Genomic DNA, 10,025 nt, shown 5'->3' on the forward strand with positions numbered 1-10,025 from the left:
CTTCCCTCAGGGCGTCAGCGTCTGGGGGCCTGTTAAAAGTTTTGGTCGTCCAAGAGCTTGAAATGTAAACCAGGCTGGCCTTGAACTCGCCAAGATCTTCGTGCCTCTGCCTTCCCAGTACTGGGATTAAAGGCAAGGCTCCAAATCCTTACGACTCTGGACTCTGACATGCTGGGCGGTGGTGGCGCACGCCTTTGATCCCAGCAATTGGGAGGCAAGGCAGACGGATCTCTGTGAGTTTGAGGCCAGCCTGGTCTACAACGAAGAGTCCAGGACAGCCAGAGCTCTGTTACACAGAGGAAACCCTGTCTCGAAAAATCAAAACAAACAAAAAAGACTCTGACTTAACATCCTTCTGCCTCACTTTCCCTTAGCAGTCGTTCTAACAGTGCACTGCCACGCCCAGATGCGTAAAGGATTTGGATTTTCCAAGGATCCCACCCTGATCTGCAGCAACTATGGGATCGGGGATATCTAAACCAAAGTAGGCAAGATCCGTGCATAACCTCAAGCGGCCCCGACCCCAAACCCCCAACTCCTTCCCGGACCCCGGCGGTGGGGGGAGGGAACGCACACCCCTGTGGCCATCGCCACTGCACCTCCGCCTCTCGCGAGACAGCAGCGGGGCCGCACCTCCTTCCTCTCCAAAGAGTCTCTCCCCGCCCCCGAGGAGCTGCGCCGCTTCCTCCAGAGTAGGAGAACCTAGGACGTGGCGGGGCGGTCGGAGACTAGAGCGCCGCACATAGAGGTGCCTCGAGCGGACCTTCCGCGCCGCAGTCCAGCCAGGAAGGGCCGACGCCTCTTCCGGTGTACACAGCGCCTGCGGGCGGAGACGTAGTGCGCGCGCGCAGGGGCCAGAGCGCCGGGGCCTGAGCGGGGCGTCACACCTGGGTGGGCAGGGGCTCGCCGGGCTCGCGCACGCGCGCTGCGGGGCCTGCGGGCTGTGGGGACCGGGGCGTTGTGTGTCACTGCTAGGGAGCGCTGCCGCTGGGGTGGTGCCACTCCCGCGGCTTCTCTGCTCCGGCTCAGCTCCGGGCGGGTCGGGAGGATGGCTTCGGAGATGGAGTCGTCGCTGGAGGTCAGCTTTTCGTCCAGCTGTGCGGTGTCAGGGGCGTCCGGGTGTCTGCCTCCCGCCCGCTCCCGCATTTTTAAGATCATAGTGATCGGCGACTCGAACGTGGGCAAGACGTGCCTGACTTACCGCTTCTGCGCCGGCCGCTTCCCCGACCGCACCGAGGCCACGATCGGCGTGGATTTCCGAGAGCGAGCGGTGGAGATTGATGGCGAGCGCATCAAGGTGAGCCGATGGAGGGGTGTGGGTGTGGGGGGATGTCTCTGCAGAGGGCAGCCGGGGTTTGGCAGGCGTCCAGACCGCACCTCGGTTCTGCGCCCCAGGTGCCCCACGCTGGCGTGGAAGTGCATCTGTATACAGCAAACTTCGGAGGCAGTGTTTCCCCCACCTCTAACGTGCATCAGCTTTACCTGGGGTATGATTTGATAAGTCCCCAAATGATGCACATGCAACAAGCTTGTGGACCACACTTTGAGTGTCAAGGGTGTAAGGGCTATAATCGCCCCTCCCCACCCTCCAACCGCACCCTCTATTGCCTGAGTGAGTTATGGCCTGGGAGTCTGAGGAATATGACCGAAGCAAATCCAGACATTTCTCAAGCATAGGAAACTCCGTTATAAGCCGGGTGTGGTGGCGTTCGCCTTTAGAAGCAGAGGCAGGCTGATCTCTGTGAGTTCGAGGCCAGCCTTGTCTACATAGTGAGTTCCAGGAAAGCCAGGGTTCTCTTACACAGAAAAACCCAGTCTCAAACAAGCAAGCAAGCAAGCAGGCAGACCCAAAACACTCCAATTTCAAAACAAAACCTTCGTTATTTCTAGGAATTTATTTGAGCATTGCACAAGTGCTAAATATTGTGGAAGTAAAGCATTATTATTTGGGCATTGCACAAATGCTAAGTATGGTGGAAGTAAAGCCTGTTGCCTTTGAGGCGTGTTCTGTATTCTCCCATTGAAGCAGTTACATGTATGTGGTGGTTTTTAAGTGGTTTGCCAAAATCATATCTTCTGATGCAAGCGCAGACCCTCTCCCAGGTGGCTTCTGAGGCATCAGACACTGTAATTATAGTAAGGAAGTCCAAGACAGCCAGATTGGGATTCTGAAGTGTTGGATTTCTGCAACAGTAGAGTAATGATCCTTGACAATGTAGGGGCCTCCTGGTGCTGTAAACCTTGACACTTTATTGCAAAACCACTAAAGGTTACTTAATATACTCCCTAACACTTGTGAAACTTGGGGAAGATGGGAGGAGGGATGGTGGGGGTGGGGGGTGTAGGAGGGCACCCACGTCTTTACCCTTAGCATTCTGGGAGATAGAGGCAAGTGGATTTCTGTGACTTGAAGATCAGCCTGGTCTATATAGTGAGGCCCAGGGCAGCCAGGGGGTTCTCAAAACAAACAAAACAACCTCCCCCCCCCCAAATAAAAACCCCCGAGAACCACCCTGACTTCCTTAAGCAACTGCTTTTACATTGCAGTTCCCTCCCTCCCTCTTCTTGGAACAGGTTTGGTTTGCTCCTCCTACCCTCTACCCTTGAGGCAGGATGTTTGCCTTTCTTAACTCAACCCCTCTTCCCACCCTCAGAGAGCCTTTACCCTTAGTAACAATAAAGGGCAAATCATTTGAGTTAAGAGATGGACTCGTGGTTGGGGCACCTGTGTGCACAAGCACCTGTGTATGTTGGGCTAAGTCTAGCCTCTGGAGGTTGATGTCCGGGCTCCTCCTCAGTTGCTCTCCCTCTTTCATTTTGGAGGCAGTCTCTCAAGGTATCTGGAGCACACTGATTCCAGGAGACTGACTAGCAAGCCCCTCCCTAGGGCTGGGATTGTGCTGTACAGGTGCTGAGAGCACTTTCCTGACAGATCACGTCCCTAGCCCTGAAAACGTTTATCTTCAACTTCTTCTTCAGGTTGCCAGCATTGTCATTTGACTACATTGTAGTATAAAGGAAGTAAAGGGGACTTATGGGAACGGGGTGCAGCGTGGAGGTAGGCGCTTACTAGCATGCTCAAAGTCCAGTGCTTCATCCCTAACAGAAGCTGAGGAAAGAGATTTGTGCACATAGCAACCAACAAGAGCTAGTTAAGTAGAAGATGATTTCTTTCTTTCTTTCTCCCTTCCTTCTTTCCTTCGTTCCTTCCTTCCTCCCTTCCTTCCTTCCTTCCTTTCTTCCTCCCTTCCTTCCTTCCTTTCTTTTTAAAGTAAAACTAGGCTAGGTACGTGTCTTAGTTAGGGTTACTATTGCTGCAACAAAACACCATGACCAAACAGCAAGTTGGGGAAAAAGGGGTTGTTTGGCTTACACTTTAACATCCCTGTTCATCCCTGAAGGAAGTCAGGACAAGAACTCAAGCACGGCAGGAACCTGGAGACAGGAGCTGATGCAAAGACCGTGGGGTGCTGGCTTGCTTCCCCTGGCTTGCTCAGTCGGCTTTCTTATAGAACCCAGGACCACCAGCCCAGAGGTACACAATCCACCATGGACTGGCCCTCCCCCACTGACCACTAATTGAGAAGATGCCTTACAGCTGGGTCTCATGGAGGCATTTTCTCCACTGAGGCTCCTTCCTCTCTGATGACTCTAGCTTGTGTCAGGTTGGCACACAACCAGCCAGGATAGTACAGAAGCCTGTGGAAGCAGGAAAGCTTCTGGTGTGTGCGTGGTTAGCAAGGGGTGAGCAATTGTGGGGAAAGTTGCCCAGGCTTTGAAGCCCAGCTAACTCAGGTGCAAGCGTGAGCTAGTGAAACTGTGGCTTGAATTTCTCTCCTGAGCTGGAAATTTAATTCCCAAGCTTCTAAATTAATGAGACTTGGAGGTGGGACATTTGGAAGGTGATTGGGTCCTTTGCATTTATGAATGGGTTAATCCCTTTATAGGTTAATTAGACTAATCTGTTGACTGGTTAAGGGATTAGTTCATTCATAGATTAGTGAATAAATCTCATTTATGGATTAATGGGTTATTGGGCATGTCTTGTCCACCTGTAAAACTGTGAACCAAATAAACTTCTATTCTCTGAGGCGTGTGGGCTGTGTGTAAGGCTTTTTGTTTTGCTCTTGCTTTTCTGCCCCCCCCCCCGCCTTTTTTTAATTAATTAGTTTAAAGACAGTCTTCCTATGTAGCCCTGGCTGTCCTAGAAGCCTCTATGTACCACATCTGGCCTCATAAGTCACTGAGACTCACCTGCCTTTAACCCTGGCACGTGGGAGGCAAAAGTAGAAGGAGCCCTGAGTTCGAGGCCAGCCTGGTCTACAGAGTCCAGTACTTCTCAGCCTGTGCCTTGCAACCCTTTGCGGATTAAATGACCCCTTCACAGGGGTCATCTAAGAGCATCAGAAAAACACAGATACTTACATTACAATTCATAACAGGATCAAAATTACAGTTATAAAGTAGCAGCGAAAATAATTTTAAGGTTGGGCGGTCACCACAACATGAGGAGCTGTGATTATTACAGGATCTCAGCATTAGGAAAGTTGAGAACCACTGACATAGTGACTTCCAGGACAGCACAGAAATTGCATCTTGAAGAACCAGGAAAAAAAGAAAAAAGAAAAAAAAGTTTAGGAGGATAAGGAATAGTCCCTTACACCTAGGGTCTGTCTCTCTCTGTCTCTCTCTCCAGCTTGTCAGCTTGCTCAGAGCATCTGACAATTCACCTTACCATCCCATCTGCTGGGGGAGCATGTGTTGGTTGTGGCAGTGGTCTCTAAGTACTGTTACATATTTTGAGACAGGGCCTCTCTGAAAGTGGGGCTTATCTCTCCAACCCAACCTCGAACTCATGAACCTTTACCTTACAGACAAGCACACCTGATTTTCCAGTGCTGGGGATGGAGTCCAGGGCTCTTTCCTCATCCCTGTCTGTATTAAATCTTTGTAAAACCTTTCCTAAGCAGGCTGTGCTTGTGATGCTTTATTCTCAGCACTAAGGAAGCGTAGATAGGTAGGTCTGTGTGAGTTTTAGGCCTGCCAGAGCTACGTAATGTGAGGCTGAGCCAGGAGGGGGGCCTTCAGTTGAAGGACAGCCTGGCTATTTAATGAATTGTGGGCCTCCTTGTCGCAAGAAACAAAAAAAGGCAGCACACCTTTAATCTCAGCATTCAGATCTATTTGAAAAAGAGCTCCTCAGGCCCAGCAGTGGTGGCACACACCTTTAATCCCAGAGGCAGGTGGAGCTCTGTGAGTTGGAGGCTAGCCCCGTCTACAGAGTGAGTTCCAGGACTGCCAAGACTACGTAGAGAAACCCTGTCTCAAAAAAAAAAAAACTAGAAAAACAAAAACAAAAACCAACTCAAGCTATGCAGCTAGGCAGTTGAATTGTGTGTCCAGAGCCTCAACAATCTGGTAACCTTAAAAAGCGTCTTCCTTTTCAGTTCCAGGCCAGCTAGACCGACACAGTGAGAACCTAGAAATTCTCTACATGCTAATTGATTTCTGAGTGCTACGCACATATAATTGAAAGAGAAAAATCTTATTCACAGAATTTTGGCAGCTGAATAGAAATGAATTCCTTTTAAAATGTATTTGACTTTCAAATTGACTCTCCCGGTCTTCATCCATGTGTTCCTTCCTGACTGTCTAGCTGTCCTCTGTCCCAGCAGTCCTGTGGCCATGCATGCTTCGGTAGAGCCTGATAATTGGAGGTTAATTCCAGTCTCCCATCAGATCAGCACTCAGTCCTTAAACCTATCAGTACCTCTCTTGTTTATATAGAGAGATGTGAGACTTTGCCCTGTTAAAGACTAAATATTAATATTAACTAAGGAGAAACAATCAAGATTATCTCCTCCAAACTGGGTGTGGTGGCGCACGTCTGTAATCCCAGCACTCAGGGAGACAGAGGCGGGTGAGTCTCTGTGAATTCAAGGCCAGCCTGGTGTAGGACAGCCAGGGTTGTAACACAGAGAAACCCTGTCTTGAAAAACCTTAAAAAAAAAACAAAAACAAAAACAAAAAAAAACAGCAAAACAAGATATCTTCACTAATAAATAGAATATTTAATGACTGATTTTTGGCAAAATGGATATTTAAGCACAAAGAGTGATAATATGGTGTAGGGAATAACAAACTGTGAGAGGCAAATGCTCTCTACTTCCTGTTTTTATGTGACATGCAATGTAAGAATGATTTCTGTATTTTCTGTGCTGGGGCTTGAGCCCAGGGCTTCCTCACATACGCTGTACATGCCAGGACTCTTATCACCAAGCTATACCCCATGGCCTTTTTTTATGTGGTTGGAGAAAAGAAGGTACAAGAATGAGATTTCATGATGAATGAAAATTACATCTGGTTCAGAATCTAGCAGGTAATCCTTTTGTAGTCTTTATCTTTTAGTCCCTAAATTCAGCTAGCTTCCTGCTGCAGCTTCTCCCATTCTGCCGTTGTCAGAATCCTAGCTACAACATTATCTCCCAGCCTCTCTTTGAGGGGTCAGAGGTCTGGAAAGCTCAGGGATGGAATACTGGTCAGGCGTGTTCAGGATGATGGGTTTCATCCTAAGGACTGGGGGGTTGGGGGGGGGAATGTCAGACCTCACAGCAGCTCAGCTGGTCTCACATAAAAGCTAACACAGCTTTCTGCCCTTTTCCTTCAGCCAAGTCACTTGCTGGTTCCCCACTGTGTGCTTGGAGTGTCTCTCCTATATACCTCTGCAAGACTGTCATTCAGCTTCTCTCCTACGTAACCCCCCCCCCACCCCCCAGCCCTCCATCAAACCATCATCTGCTCACAGTACTACATAGCTGTCTTCCTGTGAGGGCGGGATCAGTCTATCCGTGTTGGAGTGGGTGGGAGCCCACGTGTTCAGTTATGCAAACAGGTCAGTTGGTGGGTTATTCTGGAAATCCGAAATTCGAGTGAAAAAAAAAAGTCAATGACTCAAACTCACAGCGATCCACCTGCCTCTGCCTCCTAAGTGCTGGAATTAAAGACATGCGCCATCATGCCCAGCTATTTTCATTTATTTTTATTTTATGTGTATGAGTGTTTGTGCACCATGTCTGTGCCTGGTGCCCAGAAGATGTTGGGTTCCCGGAACTGGAGTTACAGACTGTTGTGAACCAAACCCTTGTCCTCTTCAGGAGCAGCAAATGCTCTTACTTGCTAAGCCGTCTTTCCAGTCTCTGAATCTTTACATTTTAGCATGTTGCACAGGCTTGTCTCAAACTCTAGATACTCCTGCCCCAGTCTAGTAACAGGACCATTACCAGCAACATGCCTGGCAGAACATTGCATTGCATTTATCTAGAGATGCTTTAGTTTTAAATTTCATGTACTTCCTATGTACACGCACATGTGCATGTGTGGAAGTCAAAGGACAACCTGCAGGAGTTGGTTTCTCTTTTCACAGTGTGGGTCCTGGGATTGAACTAAGTACCAAGTACCTTCCCTACATGAGCCATCTTGCCAGCCCTGAATACAGGCTTCAGATACCTTTGTTTGAGACGAGGTCTTACTAAGTAACCCTGGCTTTCCTGGAACTCTACCTGCCTCTGCTGGGATGAAGGCATGCATTACCACACCTTGGTAGAATTTTTACACCTTTGGAGGAATCCTTAGGATTTAAAAAAAAAAAATTATTATGTATACAGTACTCTGGTTATATGTACGACTGCACCATAAGAAGAGGGCACCAGATCCCATTATAGATGGTTGAGAGCCACCACGTGGTTACTGGAAATTGAACTCAGGACCTCTGGAAGAGCAGCCAGTGCTCTTAACCTCTGAGCCACATCTCCAGCCCTTCATTAGGATCTTATCTGACAAGTTTGGAATCAGTTCCTAGATATAATATTTAAAAACTGAGGCCAGAGGTAGCCGTCCTGTGATGGCTCCTGTTGGTAGGATGCAAGCTTATGCTTAACTCTGCCTTATGCTTTCCTTGGGAGGCTAGTTTCACTCTTAGAAAATGCATGTTGTCAGACATCAAGGGGCAGGGTTACCTGTGACATGCTTTATATGTTCTCCTTGTGTATGTGATCGTGTGTGCACCTGTGTGTGCAGGTGTACATGGAGGCTAGACTTCCTCCTCAGTTGCTCCCCAGTTTGTTTGTTTGCTTTTCCGAGGCAGGGTTTATCAGTGTAGCCCTGGCTGTCCTGGACTCGCTTTGTAGACTCAGAGATCCGCCTGCCTCTGCCTCCCTATGTGCTGGGATCACAGGCATCCTGGCTTCTCTACCTTAGTTTTGGGGACAGGCTTTCTCTCTGGAAACTGAACAGTCCAGCTAGCCTGGCTGGCCTGCACACCGCAGACATCTTTCTGTCCTCACACCCCCATTGCTGGGGTTATAGGTGTGACTGAAGCATCACCTTCTGTGAGTGCCCAAGACAGAACCCAGGCTTCATAGCTGTACAGCAAACACTTTACCATCTCCCCAGGTCCTCTTCTTTTCAGTCCCAAAAGACAGTAGCTTTCCTGGGACACCCTCCTCCTAGGAAGGCTGGTTGTATGTTACTAGCTCCAGTTCTGCCCTTGGGTACCAAGAAAATATGAGAAATCAAGGTTTATAAATAGTTTATGTTCCTACCCTGAATAAAATTAGGCTTAGGTGAATTAGGACAAAGGAAGACTATTGAGAATGATGAAAACTGGGCATCAGCACTCGGGAGTCAGAGGCAGTGAGTCTCTGTGAATTTGAGGCTGGCCTGGTCTACAGAGAGAGAGTTCTAGCCACTCAAGACTACACCGTAAGACCCTACTTCAAGGGAAAAGAAAAAGGATAAAATAATGACCTTTGGATTGAAGGAGCTGGCAGGTTTAAAGCTCATCAGTGGCGTGTGTGTGCCCGTACCGTTGGCCTGAAAGTTTGACTTTGCTTTCTATTTCCCCTCTAGATCCAGTTGTGGGACACTGCGGGCCAAGAGCGGTTCAGGAAGAGCATGGTCCAGCACTACTACAGGAACGTGCACGCTGTTGTCTTCGTATATGACATGACCAACATGGCCAGCTTCCACAGCCTGCCTTCTTGGATAGAGGAGTGCAAGCAGCATTTGCTGGCAAACGACACACCTCGCATTCTGGTCGGAAATAAATGTGACTTGAGAAGTGCCATTCAGGTGCCCACAGACTTGGCCCAGAAGTTTGCCGATACACACAGCATGCCTTTGTTTGAGACCTCTGCTAAAAACCCCAATGATAACGACCATGTAGAAGCTATATTCATGACGCTGGCTCATAAACTCAAGAGCCACAAGCCACTGATGCTTAGCCAGCTGCCAGATAACAGAATTAGCCTGAAACCTGAAACAAAACCTGCGGTGACATGCTGGTGCTAAGTCATAGGCGTGGCCGCTGTGGGCCTGACTTGTCTAAAGAGACTTCTGAAGGGTGACGGTGATTATGTTCATAAGAGCAAATCTTAAATATAACGGATCACCCCGCTGTTACTGTTGTTAGTCCACCTTTTGTACTTTGTATCCTCTTAATCAAGTTTGTCACTGAGATAACTCATGGAAAAGGCCCAGTCACAGCTGGGATTGGGAATGAGGCAAAGCTGGGATGACCCAGGCCATCTTTCCAGTGCCGGCCAGATGAAGGTGGCCTCAAGTCAGCACGCTGGGACTCAAAGGGTCAGTCTTGCTAAGAAGTGCTGTGTCCTGCACACATCCGGATCAGAGCTGGAACAAATGGCGAGGTGTGCTTTATTTTACTGTGTATCTGTAAGCACTAAAAACTAATCAAAGGAATCCAGGCAGTTCTAACAGGAGTTTATGTTAGCCATGACTTAATGGAAATATCAGATATTTACAGAGTTGGTTCCTGGTGCCCCTTGTCCTCTGTTCCCAGTCAATTGGGTGGCCCAGGCCTGGATTCCATCAGCGTCCATTTGGCCGGGGCGTCTACGAGTGTCCCTGTAAGACTATCGTTGAGTCTTTTGTTTTTTGAGACAGGGTTTCTCTCTGCAGCCTTGGCTGTCCTGGACTCGCTTTGTACACCAGGATGGCTTTGAACT

General features: G+C 48.7%; 1 protein-coding gene across 1 annotated transcript; it reads left to right on the forward strand.

The window, feature by feature from the left end:
- Nucleotides 1–886: 886 nt before the first annotated feature.
- On the forward strand, nt 887–9,531 carry Rab33b (RAB33B, member RAS oncogene family). The gene is made up of 2 exons (XM_051157122.1): nt 887–1,297; nt 8,908–9,531. The coding sequence occupies exons 1-2, from the start codon at nt 1,049–1,051 to the stop codon at nt 9,346–9,348; spliced, it is 690 nt and encodes a 229-aa protein (XP_051013079.1). The 5' UTR covers nt 887–1,048; the 3' UTR covers nt 9,349–9,531.
- The last annotated feature ends 494 nt before the right edge of the window (nt 9,532–10,025 follow it).

This window comes from Acomys russatus, chromosome 15 (genome assembly GCF_903995435.1).
Source record: "Acomys russatus chromosome 15, mAcoRus1.1, whole genome shotgun sequence".
Taxonomy (NCBI): Eukaryota; Metazoa; Chordata; class Mammalia; order Rodentia; family Muridae; genus Acomys; species Acomys russatus.

Coding starts and splice junctions, on each gene's coding strand:
- Rab33b (XM_051157122.1), top strand. CDS start 1,049: ATGGCTTCGGAGATGGAGTCGTCGCTGGAGGTCAGCTTTTCGTCCAGC. Junction 1,298..8,907: donor TTGATGGCGAGCGCATCAAG/GTGAGCCGATGG, acceptor TTTCCCCTCTAG/ATCCAGTTGTGGGACACTGC.